Source organism: Physcomitrium patens, chromosome 5 (genome assembly GCF_059467195.1).
Source record: "Physcomitrium patens ecotype Gransden chromosome 5, ASM5946719v1, whole genome shotgun sequence".
In the NCBI taxonomy this organism is placed as follows: domain Eukaryota; kingdom Viridiplantae; phylum Streptophyta; class Bryopsida; order Funariales; family Funariaceae; genus Physcomitrium; species Physcomitrium patens.
The window spans coordinates 16,572,995-16,593,839 of record NC_143414.1 but is presented as its reverse complement, the minus strand read 5'-3'; the positions used below and the strand labels follow the sequence as shown (position 1 = coordinate 16,593,839).

The following is a 20,845-nucleotide window of genomic DNA, read 5'->3' as shown; positions in this document are numbered from 1 at the left end:
ACAATTCCGCCATGTCCTGGTTCCTCACAGCTTTGCTGCACCTCGTCTGCATCGCACCAAAACTAAACGAGAGCTTGTTAACCAGCTCTATGCTTCACATAAATCTTGTATTGATTTCAGCCAGAATCTAGTCCAATGTTGACACACTTTACATGTTCCGTTCACCATATTCAAGTTTAATCTTAGAATGAAATTATCTGAACCGAGGAACTTGTTAAATCCTACAACAAATGCTTCCAAGACATAGTTTCATTCCGGAACTTGGACTTGTATCTTGTTTCTAATTTGTTACGTTGTATCGGAGTTATTGTCGATTGGTTTCAGTGGAAGTTGATTTAGCATCCATGAAGTTAATGAAATGGGAAATGAAAACGTGTTGATCATCAAGTTTGGCTTCTTCCTTTGTTACCGTGTTATTTTCTTTTTATTTGTAATGGGTTGAGCAAACTGTTCTCTCAACAGTTATTGTCTAAGAAATTGCCTCTGGATGTAGCATTATGTTTTTTGGTTTCATGATTGTCACACAATATAGCTAGATTCCTGTGTGTGTTCTTTTTCTTTTAAAATAATTACTTATTTAAAGGATTTATTTTTACTCTTGTGTTGATATTGTCAAGAACATATTTGGATCATTGAAGCCAGCTTTAAAAGATTATTGGTCTAAAGTCTTACAAATATTCTCATTTGGTGAAGAAAAATTGTCTTTTGGAAGTTAAAATTTTTAGAGATAGTATAAAGTGAGAAGATGTTATGACATAGGCCAAATCATTCTTTTGTTGTGATTCTAAATATAACAACTTTATACAAAAATATACATCTTGATTGCAAAAATAATAACAAATGTAAAATATTAATTTTAAAGTTTTAATTGATGTTTTAAGTAATTTTTGACATAACTTATATTTTTTGTATTAAAACCACGTCTTGAGGAGGTCTTTAGGTTTAAAATAGATAGAAAGGGGCTACAACTTTATAAGTTTGTAATTGGTTAAAATTCAAAAGTATTTTTTTATTATTTTTAGATTTAGAAAAATTAATAAAGATTCTATAAATAGTAAATATAAGATAGAATGCTTTATTTTCTACATAATAAAAATATGTATTGTATCTTACAAAATAGAATAGGAAATGTAGGTGATTTTATAAAAATTTAAAGCTATTGTATATTTGGATTCTTTTATGTTTTTTTTATCATTCAAACAATAAAGATTTGAGATGTTACATTTAAAGTCATAATAAAAGAATGATTTGGTCAATGACATGGCTCTTTTTTACTTTGTTCTATTTATATAAGAAATTTTGTTTTAAAAAAGTAAGAGACATTTAAAGACTTTTACAAGACTTTTACACTATGGCCTTTCAAAGTGGATTTCTAAGTCAAAATATCCAATTGAAATAGATTTAACAAAAAATTTGACCAACAACACAATTCATGCATTGTAAAAAAATTATTCATTTCACCTCATCTTTTCTTTTCATAATTTCTTGGTTGATTTTCTTTTGTATAAAGGTAATCAAAAAATGATTCTTAGTTTCATTCATTTAATTCATTTACATGCTTTGAAAGTTGTATACCATTTATATATATATATATATATATATATAAATTAAAGTCTTTGATTGTATTTTATAAACAAATCTGTATTAATAATAACAACAAAATAACCTGAATATTATAACAGATTACATGGATTAAAGCCCTTTTGAATGTTTTTATACTGTTTAGACTTAATTGTTTTTATGCTAATTGGGAGCTCTTTAAAGATTGAGTCTTGTAATTTCAGATTCAGACAAACAACGACAACATCAGAAGAATGAAGAGGGATCACTCAACACAACATGAACAAAAGAAACAAAAGAATGCAGTCACAAACCTAGAGAATTACTACAACAATCGCACAACACAATAACAGTGCATAATGAATCGATACATTAGAAACACAATAACAATCGATACAAGCAGCATGTCCATCTGTCGGCAGAATTGCTTCAAGGTCTTGAATGCAAGATCGCCTTATTCCACAAGAAATGCGCCACAGCAAAAAGAAAAAGAAAAGAAGGAAAAGAGACAATAGTCTAAAAAATACAAAAAATAAAAAAATAAAAAAGGTGGGGTATTCTGGTGCCATGCAATTGAATGCATTGTGCAATGAAATGTCGTGATTGTGAGGATGAACCCACAGTGCAAGGAGTGTGTACTGTGAGCAGTACAGAAAGACATCAATCCATGAATTCCATACCATTTCTTTTGCCAGATTGGCGTTGTGGCCACAGGCTTGCTTCGGTGGCCAGAACTTTAGTGGCTCCGTGCGGAGCCTGGAGTCCATATTTCTAAACACCTCCCCAATCAGTACCTAATTGAAAAGCCTATCAAAAATCATACCGAGAAAGCTTGAGCCTCTATTCCACGAGGAATGGCACGGCTTTGTCACAAAGGAATTCAGTGTTCGCAGTCAACAACCAATAGTGAGCGGTGCACGCTCGCTTTCAGAATTATGAGATACCGACCCGTGACCCTGCTTCTTTAAGATTCGACGATCACGCACCGCTTTTGTTCCACAATGCCGCAGACGTGTGTCCCGATCTATACCTCACGATTCCAGTGATTCTGACCTCTCCCCCCAGTTCTTGCCCTGGGTCTGTTGTCGTGGACCCCCATCGCTAGTTGCGATCTCTCCATTACGACTTCTGAGGGTCAAGGTGGAGGTATCATCTCATGTATGCGTGAAGTTAAGTTGACGAGAAGGAAAAGGCGGCTACACTACGAGAGAGTTGATTGTGGGGATGGCTCTGGGTAAGGTGGGTCTGCACCAGCAAATCTCATTCAGCGAAATTCGAAACGCAGCTTTTACTACTTTCGACACTCGCATAAACGATTGAGCATCACGCAGACTTAGTCGCTATGGTCTACCGTTGTCTGCAGAAAGTAGCAGAAAGTCGAGGCTATGGAGAAGACAAAGGCTGGACTCTGCAAAAGGAGGGCGGCGAAATCGACGTGGCTGAAGCGGACCCAGCGAATGGACAGGATTCTCACTCCGACGAAACTCGACCTGCACTTCTGCAGAAGCGCCAGGCTTGTGAGCCCATCGACCTGCGAAAGTTGGCATGCCATACTGGACAAAGCCTCAAGCCAGGCCTGGGCAAAGTATCATCCATCGCATCGCAAGTAAGAATTCGCGCACCAAAAAAACTGTTTGATGTGAAGTGATTCCGACTTTCGATGAAGAAAAAACGAAAACACAGTTGAACTGTGAACTTCGACCCAGGATTGGTCATGGTTCCGGCTAGGGGACAGGACCCATCTGAGTGCCAAAACCGTGCCTGAGAATCTGGTGAATGGTGGTGGAGAGCGTGAGAGTGAGATGGGCGCCGCATCTGCCATGCTCACTGCTTGCTTGCTTGCTTGTGATTGTGAGGAGATAGAGATGCTTGCGCGAGAGCAAGTGTGTGGTGGGAATGTCGCCATCGCCTTGACTCGCTCCCACCAAATGGGTGCCTGCTTGCTTTGACTGTGCTCTCTCTCTCTCTCTCGCTCACTCTTCTGGTGCTCGTTGCCCTCTTTTCCGTTGCAGTGCCATCGCTGAAGATTGACATGAAGCCCCGACTGGATGGATCCATTCTGCCGTTACCTCAGCCTGCTTTTGTGAGGCACGCCGTTTGTTCCTTGAGGGTGCCGACACGGAAAGTTCCTTCAGGGTGCGTCGTTGACCGGTGCACTCGATCAACCGTTGTCTGAACGATGTTCTCTAATGACCTGGAAGCAAAGGTTAGATTGACATGTGAACAAATTTTGTAGTAGAGAATAATTATATGACCTTTTGTGAAGGTAAATATATAAATATAAGTATATATACATAGTTTTTGTTTTTGTTTTTGTTTTTTTTTTGGGGGGGGGGGTGATTTGAACCATCAACCTCTTTTATGCTATTTTGAATACTTTGGTGTAATTGTTATCTTTTGGTGGTTTAAGATTATTTTGGATCAATGAAATGGATCTTTAATTAAATGGGATATTTTCATTGTTTTGTAGTAGCTAAAATCTTTTGTACTTTCTTTTTAATTTTTTTAATCCTCTTTATGACTAGTTAGTATATACAATATCAAAATATATCTTTTTAAGTATTGATATATTTTCTTAAAAAATAATATAGAATCCAATCATTTACATATTTTAAAATGTTTGTAATAATTTAGTGCATAATTTAGTGTGTCATTGATGATAATAGACATAAATTGGTTATTAAATTATTATTGTAGAAAATAATTTACTTACATTAAATTTTAAAAATTGTAAGTAAATATTTTTAAAATAATAAATAATTAATTTAGACCATAATTTAAATCTTTTATTACATATAAATAAATAAATTAATTAATTTGACGACTTAAATATAATTTGTAGATTGATTAAGTACAATTCTAATCTCTTACTTCTAATTATTTTAATTAAATTTTTGTGACTATATACAAAAATTTGTTTTAGTGCTCTATATTTAAGAAATTTAATATTATGTCTCTTTTATAATTAAACTATCCTCATTTTTATAAACAATACACCAAGTATTGTTAATAAAATATTATACAACTTATTTTTGAATATAAAGAAAAGTTTATATGTTAAATGTCATGTAAACTCCATGTTAAAGGTTTACAACATATGCATAGACAATACATCTTAATATTAAAAATTATCCAAATAGAGATATTAAAATATATAAAAATAATAAACTAAAATAAAATTTATATTTATTATTAAATAATTTGTAAAATATCTATAGAAACTTTAAGCTTAAGTTTTTAGTGATGTTTTAATTTGGTATATATAGCATAAAGAATTTTCATTTGTTGCTATGTTGCTTTCCTATATATATATATATATATTCTAAAAAACTAAATTATACTTTTTCTAAGAATGTTTATTACTTGGTCAAAGACCAAAAAGAATAAACGTGGCTCAACCTTTAACATGGAGTTTACATGACATTTCGCGGGCAGCCCGTGTGAGTCAGCGCATTGACCAGGGCGAAAGGGCCGGCTGTCCGAAATGGACACGTCAACTCCTCAACCCCAGCGTTGTCCATGGATTTGGGGGGGGGACTGAAACCACCGACCCCGCGTGTGGGTCCGCGTGTGGGCACCGGTCAACCACAGTATCCGCCGTGGTTGACGACAGTAGGGGTGGGTGCGATCAGCTTTTGCGACATGCTCGCAACCGCTGCTGGGATCCAGAGAATGGAATAACACAGGAAAGACTATCCAGGTCCACCAGTCTGGATCACGCTTCTGTCGAGTGTAGCCCCCATGCAATTGGGTCCCCATGGTGAAATCTCGACAATCAGGGCCCGTGGACTCAAATGTGCCTTTCCCCTTGAAGCTTCTCAGACCATCTGTATCGATTGTATCAATCTCCCTTTTTCTCTTGCAGCACCAAAATCCCTCCGCACTACAAGATTCTAAGACCCGTGCATGGTTTCACTAGAACCGTGCTTTGATGTCTTCATTATTTCTTCCATCTTATCTTCCCCATCCGGCACAATCGGGCACGCTTGGTGGTTGTCTAGCATGGAAATTTGAGTTCCGAGGTTGAAACTTTCCCGTTTAAGTTGTCTTTGTATCTCCTGACATGAAGAACTTCTGCATCGCAGAGTGAACAGGCAGATATAATTGATCTCAGAGCTATGACGAGCAGCTAGATGATCTGATCCGAGAGGAAACGAGCTTCATCATGGCGGCCCCAGCCTCGTTGGATGGTGTTCAAGATTTCTGGAGCAGCAGGAGTTCAGAGAGGTCCTTCCGCAGAGGGTTCTCTACGAGCTGGGGCATTGGTCCTGACAATATATTCGGGCGGAGCTCTGCACTTTCAAGACGTACAGAGAGCGACGATGAAGAAGCCCTCAGGTGGGCAGCTCTTGAGAAGTTGCCAACCCTAGACCGGCTCCATACCACCATTCTGCAGAAGCAGGTGAGTGGTAGAATTATCCACGAAGAGGTCGATGTGCGGCGCATGGGCTTTGTTGAGCGGCAGCAGATAATTGACAGACTTCTCAAGGTCACGGAGGAGGACAACGACAGGTTCCTCAAGAAATTACGCGCCCGCATTGATAGAGTTGCCATCAAGCTTCCCACCATTGAGGTTAGGTATGAAAATTTGACGGTATGTGCAACGTGTTTCTTCGGGGGGCGCACTTTACCGATCCTAAGAAATTCCACGCTCAACTTTCTTGAGGTTTGTTCCTGATCCGCCGCCGTTTGTCAACTTTTGCAGCAATTTTGTTTTCTGTCTTCTTGGTTGCCGTGAGCACCGCACAGTTTCTTGCAGAACGATCACATGTAATTATGATGGTGGAGCTCATATCAATGTCTTATTCCTTCTTGAGGATTCCAGGCTGCGCTTGACGCTACAGGGCTTACGAAAACCAGAAAGACGACTCTCAACATTCTCCACGGCATCAGTGGTATCATTAAACCAGCGAGGATGACATTGCTCCTCGGTCCTCCAGGATCAGGGAAGACAACCTTGCTTCTTGCTCTAGCCGGAAAGCTTAACTCGGATCTGAAAGCAATGGGAAAGATCGCTTACAACGGCCATACTCTTGACGAATTTGTGCCTCAGAAAACTGCTGTGTATATCAGCCAGAATGACCTGCACGTGGGCGAAATGACGGTGCGAGAGACCCTCGACTTTTCGGCTCGTTGCCAGGGCGCCGGAACTCGCCACGGTATACACTAAACATCTATACATTGGGGTTCAAATCCATTGCCAAGCATCAGCATTGATGGATCGAGGCTCCACGAGCACATGGTCACTTCAAAGAACCTGTCGTCATGATGACCTGCGACATGATTGTGTGCAGATATGCTTGTGGAATTGGCCAGACGAGAGAAGGAGGCTGGCATTTATCCAGAACATGACGTGGATGTCTACATGAAGGCAATTGCCGTCGAAGGCCAGGAACACAACCTCCTCACCGACTACATTATGAAGATTTTGGGGCTAGACGTCTGCGCGAACACGATGGTCGGAGACAGCATGCACCGGGGGATTTCTGGTGGTCAGAGGAAACGTGTGACAACAGGCGAAATGCTTGTGGGACCAACAGACGCACTGTTTATGGACGAAATTTCCACAGGGCTTGATAGCTCCACAACATACCAAATCGTGAAATGCATACGCCAATTATGTCATGTGATGGAGTCCACCATTTTCATGTCGCTCTTGCAACCTGCTCCGGAAACTTTCGAGCTCTTCGATGACGTTGTGTTATTATCCGAGGGGCTAGTTGTCTACCATGGGCCTTGCGAACATGTTCTAGAATTTTTCGAGGGGTGCGGGTTTCAGTGTCCAGAGCGGAAGGGCATTGCTGATTTCTTGCAAGAAGTGACATCCATCAAGGATCAGGAGCAATATTGGCACGACAAGAGTCGCCCCTATACATTTGTTTCAGTGAAACAATTCTCCGATCATTTCAAGTCATTCCACGTTGGGCAGAAGTTGGTACAGGAGCTCGCTGTCCCCTTCGACAAGCAACAAAGCCACAAAGCTGCCCTCAAGTTGGACAAATACTCCGTGGGCCGCTATGAGCTCTTCAAGTCGAACTTCGCCAAGGAATGGCTGCTAATGAAGCGCAACTCATTCGTATACGTTTTCAAGACAATCCAAATCGGAATTGTGGGGTTGATATCGATGTCCGTGTTCTTCAGGTCGACTTTGAGTCAGAACTCGGAGGAAGACGGGCTCCACTACATGGGCGCCATCTTCTTCGGCAACGTGATCATCATGTTCAATGGCTACGCTGAGCTCTCACTCACGCTTGACCGTCTCCCGGTGTTCTATAAGCAACGGGACCTAATGTTCTTCCCTGCATGGGCATATGCCTTGCCCACCTTGGTGCTGAGTTTGCCGTCATCCATTGTGGAAGCAGGAATCTACTCCATCCTAACCTATTATGAAATTGGCTACGCTCCCGGAGTTGTCAGGTTTTTCAAGTACTACTTGACATTGTTTCTTGTGCACCAAATGGCGGGCGCAATGTTTCGCATGATTGCCGGAATATTTCGCACTATGGTGCTGGCCGCCACAGGAGGCACATTCCTCTTGCTCATCATCTTCATGTTGGGGGGGTTCATCCTACCCCGCTCAGAAATTCATCCCTGGTGGATCTGGGGCTACTGGATCTCCCCGCTAAATTACGCACAAAGCTCCCTGAGCGTCAACGAATTTCTCGCACCGCGCTGGAGCAAGCCTGTTGACGGCACAATGCACACGCTAGGGAGGGCAATTCTCGAGAAAAGGGGGATGATAGCACACAATTACTACTATTGGGTTGGAGTGGGTGCCTTGGTGGTCTCCACATTCCTCTTCAACATCGTGTACTCCATCACCCTCTCCTACTTGAGCCGTAAGTCCACACTGTCCAGTCTTGTAGCCACAATAACTTATTGGCGTCATTTTCTGTGAAAAAGTGAGTTCAGCAGAGTATCTTTGAATACTTGAATGACTACATTTTTGTGTTGGGTTCAATTCCAGCGCTCGAGCAGTCGCAAGCAACCATTTCAGAAGAGGCCTTGGCAGAGAAACAAGCAAATCTTCTGGGTACGAAACCATTGCTCTCGGGACGAAACAGTAGCAAGTCCCGGAGCAGAACCAAAGATCCAACTGTGGCTTCCAAAGTGAAACGTAAGGCCAACCCCAAAAACTACAAAAATGCTGTGATTATCCTTTTAATCGTCGTAGACTATTGACAGGCAATCAAGTGATACAACTAAAACCTTATTGGGCTGGTATTGCTAACAGAAAACCCCTATGCATCTAACGACACGAATGGGTCAAAAATCGAAACAGAGACTTCAGAACTGAATGCCTTTGTAAAAGAGGGTGATGGATTGAACGCACGCCCCCAGAGCGTGAAAAAGGGGATGATATTACCGTTCCGGCCGCTGTCGATTTCCTTTGACTCCATTAGGTATTATGTCGACATGCCTGCGGAGATGATGAGTCAGACAACCGAGACTAGACTACAGCTCTTGCATGGAATTACAGGGGCTTTCAGACCAGGAGTTTTGACAGCGCTCGTGGGAGTGAGCGGCGCAGGGAAGACTACTCTCATGGATGTGCTGGCGGGAAGGAAAACAGGCGGCTACATCAAGGGTGACATTAGAATCTCTGGGTACCTGAAGAAACAAAAAACATTTGCTCGAATTGCAGGGTACTGCGAGCAAAATGACATTCATTCGCCACAAATGACTGTGCGGGAGTCGCTTGTGTTCTCCGCTTGGTTGCGGCTGCCAGCGGACATCAACAACGAGATGCGTGAGCAATTTGTAGACGAAGTTATCGATCTCGTGGAGCTGAATTCCTTGGAAAGTGCTTTGGTGGGACTGCCGGGTGTTACTGGCCTGTCAACGGAGCAACGGAAGCGTCTCACTATCGCCGTGGAGTTAGTAGCGAACCCTTCTATCATCTTCATGGATGAACCCACAAGTGGACTTGACGCCCGCGCTGCTGCCATTGTGATGCGCACTGTACGCAATATTGTTGACACCGGCCGCACTGCCGTGTGCACCATACATCAACCCAGTATCGACATCTTCGAAGCTTTCGATGAGATGCTTCTGCTAAAGCGCGGTGGGCGAACAATCTACATGGGACCTCTTGGTCGCCATTCCCGCGAGCTAGTGGATTATTTTGAGGCCATTCCTGGCGTTCAGAAGATCAAGGAAGGAGTCAACCCCGCCACCTGGATGCTTGAAGCCAGCAGTGTTTCTGTGGAGACTCAACTTGGCATCGACTTCGCTGAAATTTACGCAGAATCCTCTCTATGCCAGAGAAACAAAGCTTTGGTGCAGCAGCTCAGCACACCAGAACCGGGCACGGAAGACTTGTACTACCCAACTCAATACTCTCAACCTTTCGTCGTACAAGTGCGAGCATGCTTCTGGAAGCAATGGGTGACTTACTGGCGAAGCGAGTCCTACAATATGGCTCGTTTCGTGTTCGCCATCACTTCGGCAATTCTTTTCGGCACTATTTTCTGGAACATGGGCAAGGAAACATCGGATGCGGTGAGTCTTTTGAGTCTCATGGGGTCGATTTATGGTGCTGCTTTGTTCATCGGAGTTAACAATGCCTCCGGGGTTCAACCCGTTGTGGCAATCGAGCGGACCATTTTTTACCGAGAAAGAGCTGCAGGGATGTACTCTGCATTTCCATACGCCATAGCCCAGGTGACCCATCCAGACAACACTTGAGTTCGCACTGATGTGCAAACTATTCATCACAGTGGAACCACTTTTAGAGAGTTTTACACAACAGCTTAATAATGTCACGCAGCTTGCAAATGTTTTAAGCTGAATCGTTAGATTGCTCTTGTGATGTCCATCGTGCAGGTGCTGATTGAGACACCCTACTGCTTCGTTCAAACTATAATGTATGCCTTGATAACCTTCTCCATGATCGGCTTCAAGTGGGGCTTCATGAAGTTCTTCTGGTACACCTACGTTATGTTCTTCACCCTCCTTTACTTCACTTACTACGGGATGATGGCTGTTTCTCTCACCCCTAACCACCAAGTTGCCGCTATCATGGCTTCTGGGTTCTATTCCATCTTCAACCTCTTCTCCGGATTCGTGGTCTTCAAGCCGGTAAGCCACTTCTCCCATCCCTCAAGGTTTCAGCTCATCGATGCTTGGCCTTTAGGGTCCTCTCGAGAAAACACCACAAGCTTAAACTGAAAACGGCTGCGAGTGAATGGTTGCAGGATATTCCCAAGTGGTGGTCGTGGTACTATTGGATCTGTCCCACAGCCTGGACTCTATACGGGGAGATTCTCACTCAGTTTAGCGATGTCACCTCACCTGTTCTACCCATCGGGGTTATCGACGTTCCTGAGAACTATATCCCCATGCGACAGTTTCTGAAGATGAAATTCGGCTTCGAACGTGACATGCAAGGCCTGGTGCTTGCAATGCCTGTGGTCTTCACCGTCCTCTTCGCACTTGTGTTCGCTCTCGCCATCAAGTATTTGAACTTCCAGCAGCGATGATCGGTCGTGCAGGATCACAGCAGCAACATGGCTGGAACTAGTGACTCCATGTCGTAGCTAGTTGTACATGATTCCTCACCCTGCATGGGTTGTATTATTTTGACTGGTGAATCACTCAGAGCATGGAGATGTTGCCACATCTTTCGGGTACTCTCGCTGCGGAATCTCCTGCAAAAACACTGCATCATTCTTTGACAAATCAGTCGACGCTCGTGAGTGTTACCAGGCAGACCTCCGCTTAGTCGGTATTGATAACACGAATGTGTATATTTTCCCTGATTCTTGAACTGCTTCCATAATTTCTTCACGCCTTAATATCTAGATTTATTTAAATTGCACACCTTCGTAAGAATGTTTCAATCAACTTGAAGGAATATGATTGTTGCAACTGATCACACACCTCACATACATTTTGCAAAAATGCAACCAGCAGTTTATGGGTGTTGATGAAGACGTTTTATGCCTTTGGAGGGATGTGAATATTGAGCACTTTTTTTTGGAAGAATATAAAAAGGAAATTGTGTGACAAGCATCGAATTAAAATTGACGTTTGAATCAGATGAAGACTATGTCAATACATAAATGTATATTTTAAGTTTTGTTACTTTCTCTTTCAGGAGACTTAATCATCAGAGATTGTACCTCACGCTGTTTCTCCAAAGAGCACACAATTTTATGATAAAAAGAAAAGGTAAGAAAAAAAGGGGGTACAGGGATGTTTTAAAATGTAAAAATGTACGAAATCAAGGTTTGATAAAGAAAATATTAACCCAGATTCAAATTTAATTGTAATTTTTTATACATTATTTTTAGTCGTTCTGATGCTATATTTTAATAATTTAATTATTATTATATAATTAAGAAATTAAAACTAGAAGATTTATATTATTAGTTTCACAAAAAAAATTGCAATATGGAAATTCTAGCTCAGAAATTTTAGTAGTTAACAAAAAATTATGTTGATCAAAGCAATAATTATTGTATAATAAACCTGGCATCAAATTTGCACTGCATCATGAGAGCTTTGTTTGAGAGGAGGCAGAAAAATCCCCCGTAATTATGTGTAAAAGGATTCACATAAGTTAACTTGCAGAAAAAACTCCTCTTCAGGATGATGGCAATTTGAACATTTAAATAAGCTTATTAACATTGACACTAGACCCTACGGATATCAGTCTTGTGTATCTTGTTCTGAGCCACTTCGTATACTCTATTTCTGGATTGTCACATAACTTTGAGTTCGAATCCTCCACGTCAAATTTATATTGCTGAAGAAGGATGCCAAAAGTTATCTGTCCCTGTAAACGCAATCCCAAGGAGATTATGATCATCTACCCTAACGAGCTGCTTAGAACTACAATATAAACGAATAAATTTCGTGCAATACTTCATGATTGTGTACATACGTTCAAATGAAACAGAAGGCAAATCCAAATGAAGAGTCTTTTAGTACAGAGACTGGTGAGAGTGTTACTTGAAAATGGTAAGATTCAAAATGTCATGCTGGAAATGAAGGTAGAAGGAAAGCACAAACTATAGACACTCACTTTGTGACGACGGTATGATGCCAAAGTAGCCAAAGGCTGGTTAGATTCACGAAGCCCTGAAGATTGATCAATGTTCACCATTTGGCACCGATTGCAGCCTCCCACAACCTGCAGTGAAGCAAGCGTATTAGATTCGTGGCAATTGCGACACATCAGAGAAACAATCGGTCTTATGATTTCTATAACACTTGAAACAATGCATGAAAATATGTGCTTGGAGTCTAGAGGAGAGTTTTCGGACATACTCTAAAGTTCTGGCTGCATATGCTTATACTTTGCCAATGGTCTTCGTCGTGAGCAGCAGATCCTGAAACCACGATGTTTGGCCTAAAGCGCAATGCATCAACTTCAATAAGCGATGGCTGCTGGAGAGATACATTATCCTGACTATGAGCATCTGCAATTTAAGTCGAAGACAAACAAAAGGATCAGTACTTAATACCATTTTCCAAATGAACGTCGAGCATTTATTGAACGTTGCAGAGAAATTCAATAACACGCTCTATTGACCCAACCTCAAATGAATAGAATCATCTGAATCAAATTCTTTTTCAAAAGACCTCTAATGCTTATTATTAGATTTTTCTTTGAGAAAAATTGTAACCAAAAAAAAACTTAATCTCAAAACTGTTCAGACACGTCATGCTCAGTGAAAGCTCGGCAGAACAGCATTCTCGTTTTTTTAATGAAGTTATGCAATTGAAATTAAAGAGCAATCATACAAAGATTAGTAATTACGAAAAAAAAAAATTATTAGCTTACCCGCATGTAGTGATGCAGCAACTCGGCGATTAAGCTCATCAACGCTAGCCTTCGACACGAGCAAAAACTGACCTTCGTTGGCAAAGCTCAACTCACGTGTACTACTGTCACCTTGTCGAGAAACTGATCGGCCCCTTCGAGATTTCAGTGAAAGTATTTTTGGCTCTTTCCTCACTAGAGTGCAACTAACTCCAAGAGCTTCCGTAAACCATGCCGCCACCTCATCTCCATATCTGTTGCCTTCCACACTGCATAGGCATCCAGCCAAATCACTAGTCAAACCCTATGTAAAACCTTTTATACCCGGAAATTCAAGACAGTAACTATGCAGAATGAGATTAGCCAATCCTACTAGAGTTATGGCAGTTTGAGACAAAACGATGACAAAGCCCTGGTGGAAGTGACTATGAAAAACGATTTAGAAAAGTACGCTCAAATCCAAGCTGGGAATCTTAAATCGATTCGTTAACAAATAAATGTCACGATTACACGTGCTACTTCTAAAGATGAAAGTGTCGTCTAAATTGACGTTAGACTTTCCTAAAGAGCACTCAAAACATCGCTCATACCATTTCAACTATTTCACTTGATCACAGAACGGAACAAAGTTGATTAGTGAAGCAGAAGACACAAGATGAGATGAGAACCTATTTCCACAGAACATTACTCCATTGGAGGTGGTGCATTTGGGCTTTGATTGCAGTGATATTGCCAACTCACGTTGCATGCTTGGAGCCCTCACATGCATAATACCTGTAGTAAGGTCGATGAATGTCTGAATTGAACACAATGAATTCAGCTTCTTCTGCGTGAGAACATCTCCTGTGGAACTCTGAATCATCCACTCACGATCATATAATAGTCCTGCACATCCACAATACACAATGTTGATTAAAACTGCAATACCATACACAATCCAAAGAACGATCATTATGATAACAACCAGGGTGTTCAAACCAAGCCAATTAATTCACAAAAGTTGAAATCGATCGTTAATGAAAGCTACTTCTCAACAATGTCAAAACACAGTAAAATAAAATAAAATAAATTGTTGGATAATAACCATAACTCACCGCAGTCACTGAGTGGCCAAACATTTGCGCTGAATCCGCCGCAAGACTTAATTGGATATATCACCAGATTTTCCACTTTAATTTTTGTGTCCAGCCCCAGACTATCATTCTTATCACCATTGGTAGGGATACACTTCAGATTGTGATCTTTCACCCTTACACCTATTGCATCTCCTATGTATTAGATTTCAAAATACAGAAAAGAAACTGTCGTGCTACAGCCGAAATTTAGAAGGACCCAAAGCGCAAGCCCACCTTGTACAACAACATGAAAGATCCACAGAAGACCCTCTCATAAGGACAGGTAAAAAGACAGTAAGTGGAGCCATTATTTCTACATTTAATCTTGTGAGAATACAACGACAATAATCAGTTTCAACTGTCGATGAAGCTACCAATACTTTCATAGACAAAACCGATGAAAAATCGTTTGAACTTAATCGAAATGAGAAAAACAAGCCGGATATAAATTGGGTGCTGTCAGAATGTTGAAGTACCCCAATATATTGCTTTAGGTCTATCCAATTCCATAAAAAATGCTGTAAAAGTAACGAGAAAGGGGGCTGAATTTGAACCTGAATCAGCAGAACTACCAATAGCCAAAGAAGGGGAGATACAGTTTGATGTCTTCACTCCAATTGTTCTATATTCATTATTAATTTCCACAAAATACTTCACGATGAACTTGATTACCACCTGCAATGCAACAGAAAAATATTCCTTAAATAAAAATATATATATACTATTCAAAATTGAAATTTCAAAGTATAAAAAGTGGTCGGTTAAATCTGTCAGCTACATGACAAGAGGGCAGATAGATCGAATAGGATGACAAGGGCATCAGCTCTATTCTTATTCTGGTGAGACTTCATCATAATAATCTTATTGGTTAATACTCACCCAGCAATCCTCAAACGTAGACATGTATCCAAAGGAAACCCGTACAGCTCCAGTAGGTCGACCGTGAATTACATCTTGATCATCCCAGCATACGTGTCCAGACTGCATCATCAGTGTAGAATTCATGTCATTACAAGAACATCAGTTTGGAATGCGTTGTGAACACTACCAGAATATTACTGTGGACTAAACTTCCATGCCTTCCTAGAACACTGTCAAAAGGCAACACTTATGTTTTCACTAGAAGACTTATAATACTCGGCACTTATGTACCTCAAAATTAGCCACAAGGTCCTCTTGTGAGAGCCCCAAGTATTTTGCACAAGCACCTGGATTGCAGAAACAGCCAGTCTGCAAAAAATAGATAAAATACGAGAAAAAGGTTTGAGGATAAAATTAGTTGAGATCAACACCAGTAACAGAACGCACAGTAAACCAGGAACTACAGATTCGTGCAAATACTGGTAGTTCGGCAAATGGAAGGTAAGTGGCTGCAGTGCAAAAATTTGCGATCTAGAAAAAGATCTATTTTCTTTTAAATGAGCCATACCCGTAGCTGAATATTTTCAAGTGCAGCAAGTTTCTCCACTTCACGATGGCCTACCCATGATCCATCTGCTCGCTTGAGATTAAAAGTCACAATAGGTCCTTGATTGCAATCTTGACCCCAATATTTCTGTGTGTTGTCAAAGCAGTTGTCAAAAAACGAATCAAACCTTTCCTAATCAGCAACGAAGTTATGCAGAAATAGAGATTCTGGATATGCGCACTCTGTGCAAAAGAAAATAACATAATAGTCAACAAGTCATCAAAACAGGCGATTATCATACTCTACACTTGGTCTTTCACTTGTGAAGGTACATCACTTACTTGAACATCAATGATTTCGTGTCAGATACTATGAACTAGTAAAGCATAACAGAAATGGTTGAGAACAACCACTATTTGAGTGAACTGAATTAAAAAATATCTACCTACCACTCAGTAGAGAAAATTAGAAAAAGCAAGAAGTTTAGGGTTTGAAATCGTTACCACACGGTCAAGGTCATGATTTCCATGAAGAACGCAAACAGTAACTTCATTCTCATGCTTTAAGCCGGCTAATGTATTTGCAAAATACTTGGTTAATGCCCCTGTATGCCTGCCAAACATTTCATGTCAAAAGACGACCAAGCCTATATGGCCCTTTAGACTTCATCACAAAGTTACCTAAAATTTTAAGCAGATACTGTAACCGAAAATTGTGAGTTGATCGAACTCATAAATTTCGAGATGATCGAAAGTGAATACCCTAGCTGGTAAGATATTCTGCATTCGAACATCTTCGTAATAAGTCAAACCATGGTTCTTGAATTTTAGAGAAGTAACATGCAGTAGTTACACATCAGTTCATGACCTGAACCCCAGACAAATGAAAGAGAGAGAGGGAGAGAGATAGAACAAAAAGGTTAAATTAGAAATACAACACACACACACACACACACACACACATCTATATATATATTAGACAGTTTAAATGTTGCAATATGCAACGTCCGCTTCTCATGCGATGATCAGGCATTCATACATGTTCAGGTTTGGCAAATGGATCCGGTTGATTAATGCAAAACCATGGCGAAGTGCAGAAATTCCAAGGAATGAGGTAGTTCCATCCTCAAGCCACTGTTCCACGCGATCTCGTTTACGCATCACATCTGCATCAGCTATAGACATGGCCACTGTGCCTGCAAACCAGATCGAAGTCTACGATGAGATGTCTAGACTGGAAGGGAGAGAAGTCAAATATGCCAATCTGGCATGCCATAATGAGTTTCTACCTTAGAAAATGAATTTTTTCTTTGACCTAAATTGAAGACCCCCTTCTAAGAGCATGTAAAACAACTTCCACGGTTTTAATAGCACGCTTACCTCCTCCAAAGTATTTCTTCTTCAACAAGGAAGCTGCATCTGATGGAACCCATCCCACATAAAATGCGGGTATAAATCAGTTCTAAAGAAGAATTAATATCCTCCTAATAATATCACAAGCATTGTAAACAAGAAAGCAACAAAGACTTCCCAAATATCTAAGGTAAGCTTATAAGAATGTGTTGCAATTATACAAGAATCTCTCACAGCAAAGCAAAGTACACCGAAAGTTTGTAACCTCTTCGAATAAGCAAAGCACCAAGGCCTGTTGGATATCCAAAAATCTGCAATCAATACATCAAAACAAGAGAAGTTTATGAGCAAAGTATTTAAGAACCTCCTCTTAATTATGTAAGTTCATAAATGAAACTTGGGCCCTTGTAAAAGAAACCCTAGTCAAGTAAGTCACTGTATGAGTACTGAACATTATGAACAAAGGAAACAACTTGGTAATGGCGTTGATATTTTACAAAGCACAGCTTAGAAGGGCTTTTTCAAGAGTCTGAATATTAACCTTGTAGAAAGAAATGGCCACAAAGTCTGCTGGAAATCGTGACAAATCTGGAGGTGCGGTTCCACAACCCTTGGCGGCATCCAAAAGGACCATCCATCTCCCTCTGTACAAAAACGGCTTCTGTACTTACAAATACTGTGCAATACTCAAGAAGCAGAATTACAAACAATACAATTAAATAGCTGATATCAAGGAAAACACTACATGAATAAAATCAGATGAGTATTCTTGAATAACCTTAAACAAGGACGGATACCTGGAGCAGAAAGATAAGCATTGGAACAGTATCTACACACTACACTCAAATTGAAAAAAAAGCAAACGTATTTCGACTACACTCCTTTAAAAGCCCTGACATTCAAATAACCATGGCTAGAGGATTAGTACCTGGAAGAGCTGCTCACATGTCTAGCATCTTGGACATACTTGACAAGATTCAAATCGAACTTCGCTCCAGAGAAGTTACACTCCAGAGGAAAAGCGAACAGATTTATTGATTCTTCTGTTCACCACCATGTAATAAAGGAATATCAAGCTCTTGAATAACTGCCAACCTGCAGAAATACTACTATTCCAAAAGTATGGACGAAAATTGAAAAGGCAACGGTGCTCTTTGTACCTGCAGGATTATTTCTTTGATGACTAGAAGCACGTGCTCGTTGCTCCAAGGTTCTAGGTGTAAAACTAAAATCCACCTCTGAGTCCGACGAATTTGTTTGTGCTGCTTCGATTTCCACCGCAGTTACGGCCACATCTTTCTCGAGAGCATATCTGCTATTGTGAAGGCATAACACGATACAAAATGTCCAAAACCAAAACCAGTAGGTACATTCCATGGAAAATCGTAAAAGTTAAATATGACAACTTCCCAGGGTGAGAGAATAGCAAGGTCGAAAAACGCTGAAGTTAGAGATACAGGACGAGACATCTCAGCACTACTGTCGAATAATTTGCTTTCTCATAAACCTCATAATAAGCTCTAAATCCTTACAAAAGAAACTCAAAAACATGACAACGTCAATTTAATACTAAGTACTGAGAATTAAAACTCTAAAAGGATACTCTCGGATTCCAAGGACACTGTTGTGATTCTCCAAAGTATACCAATATTCGCTTTCTGGGCTCCAAGGGAAAGTCTCTCCAACAAGCTTCAGCGCTGATGTCGCACCTGACGTGAAAACACATACATACTCTCCAGAAGGAGCATTGCAGAATTCTAAAACCTGTTACGAAATTCAGGAATTGCGTAGATTAGAGCAATGTCCTAATCCGAAAGCCTAAAGCACTTTGAGAGCAGTCAAATTGCGAACAAAACTCCTCAAACAACTTTCAAACTGCCACGTACGAGGTCATCACCAGAAAACCATACTCTAAGCCCTAAACCTTCCGTCAAGAGTTTCAAACATCGTGAACCAATTACATCATAATTTGGGAGAACTTTGCTCTTCTGTCATATAATTTGAGCTATTTGCATGTGATGATTACAAAACAGAGGTTACAAAGTAGAACATTAAAACACTATTTCGAGCGGGGTCAAAGAAATGACAGTTCATGAATTCCACGTTAGCGAGAAGACACTGACCTGCTGGCGCACGGTCTCCACAGCATCCGACGATCGCATGCTGCTATCACTTTGACTATCTAATGCTTTTCACTCAAGGATTCACCATCAAAAATCCTTTCAAATTTCAAAAATCAACTTTTTAGTCCCTATCTCGTTAGCAAGTACACGCAAATTCTTACGACAATAAATGCTCAACACATCCCTCCCCTAATAACTTGAGCGGCTAGCCAGCAGTTCCAATGCACGAATAAAAGTACTCAAATGTACATTTGCAGAGGATACGAGGATTGCCATAGAGATTAGACGAAAAGTCGTCTAGTGCTGCCTTCAATTGGGAATTAGCGTGCAATGTAGCTCCTGCGTGATCGACGTACACAACACCTGAAAAAGTTACCACAACCCCGACCCGCTTGTCATATCTTAGACCCCTGAATGCTCTTACACATTAAATTGAAAATCGTCCGAAATGACACCTGGGTTGCACGGGAAGATTATTTTTAATAACGGAATTTCGATCGAGATTAGAGCTTTAAAAATTGCCAAATGCGGTCGACCCGAACTAACATTGGAGTCAGCTTCATGTTGCATACCATTCAATCTAGCGAATTCAGTAGCCCGCAGTTTGTCGATAGGACAGGAGCTCTCGGGGTACCCATAGACCTCTCCAAAAATTTCCAGAAACACACGCTTCTCATCGCTCACGCCACTCGCTTGCTCCACCGCCTCACCTCGTCTCGCCTCGCTCTCACTCTCACTCGCCACCGCATGCGACCCCAGTCGCTTCCAAACTGGCGAAGCGTGAAAGAAGCTCAGCGTAAAAGACCAATTGAGGATAGGCACCAGAGCCATGTAAATCTCCACAACTTTATCTCTCCACGAAAACCCCCACATCGCTCTCGTCGCCGATTCCCTCCACTCGCTCAATTCTCTCAATCCCAACTCGAATCTCAATCACCGATCCCCCAAACAATCCCCAGCTCCAGCTCCCGCTGTGCCGCTCACCAATCCCTGGACGCCCAACCGAATCACCAGCGCCCGATTCATCCAAACCCAGGAACCGAAATCCCATCCAAGCTCTTGTGCACAAACCTTCACACGCTCACTCTCACGACCGCTTCCCAAGCGCGGCCCTCGGCCTCGAAATTCCAAATTCTGCCAACACATGACAAGTCGCCAATCACGACTACACTTTACCCAACGAGGACGAAGCAGACGCAGAAACTGCGTGGCTTTGCGAGAGGAAATGTGCGGAAGAAGAAGAAGAAGCAGGAGCACAGTCAGCGACGACGACGATGGTGTTGCTTTGATGTTGCTGCGGATGGCGAGGAATTCCTCGCGGATTCCGCATCAGCCCTTGACCAGTGCCGCGATGATGCCTACGGAATGCTTCGCTCTCATCCCCATTTCTCTTTGCTATTCCTGTTTGTTTGTTTATTTGTTTGTTTGTTTGTTTTTTTTCTGGGTTTTTGAATTCTACTTGGGTGTGAGGCTTGAGGGGTTTTTAGAAACACATAAATAAGCCTTCTCATTGACCG

General features: G+C 41.1%; 2 protein-coding genes across 3 annotated transcripts; one reads left to right on the top strand and one right to left on the bottom strand.

The window, feature by feature from the left end:
• The first annotated feature begins 5,634 nt into the window (after positions 1–5,634).
• LOC112282502 (pleiotropic drug resistance protein TUR2) lies at positions 5,635–11,380 on the top strand. Its single transcript, XM_024520141.3, has 7 exons — positions 5,635–6,226; positions 6,386–6,719; positions 6,855–8,399; positions 8,528–8,677; positions 8,795–10,224; positions 10,387–10,641; positions 10,758–11,380. The coding sequence occupies exons 1-7, from the start codon at positions 5,726–5,728 to the stop codon at positions 11,040–11,042; spliced, it is 4,500 nt and encodes a 1,499-aa protein (XP_024375909.1). The 5' UTR covers positions 5,635–5,725; the 3' UTR covers positions 11,043–11,380.
• A 685-nt stretch (positions 11,381–12,065) lies between these two features.
• LOC112282503 (molybdenum cofactor sulfurase) lies at positions 12,066–20,475 on the bottom strand. 2 transcript variants are annotated; one of them, XR_016503119.1, is made up of 21 exons: positions 19,901–20,475; positions 19,593–19,691; positions 19,329–19,387; positions 18,809–18,969; positions 18,366–18,517; positions 18,134–18,248; positions 17,747–17,849; positions 17,471–17,516; positions 17,233–17,271; positions 16,892–17,048; positions 16,357–16,465; positions 15,875–16,000; positions 15,598–15,675; positions 15,325–15,426; positions 15,000–15,120; positions 14,425–14,586; positions 14,105–14,215; positions 13,352–13,599; positions 12,835–12,986; positions 12,590–12,697; positions 12,066–12,340 (listed from the first exon to the last, which is right to left on the bottom strand). XR_016503119.1 is itself a non-coding variant. In XM_024520142.3 (21 exons), exons 1-21 carry the CDS (start codon positions 20,199–20,201, stop codon positions 12,173–12,175), a joined length of 2,823 nt encoding a protein of 940 aa, XP_024375910.1. In that variant the 5' UTR covers positions 20,202–20,475; the 3' UTR covers positions 12,066–12,172. The 2 variants fall into 2 exon arrangements, 1 of the variants encoding a protein (XP_024375910.1); XM_024520142.3 differs by having other exon boundaries at positions 13,999–14,215.
• Between the last annotated feature and the right edge of the window lie 370 nt (positions 20,476–20,845).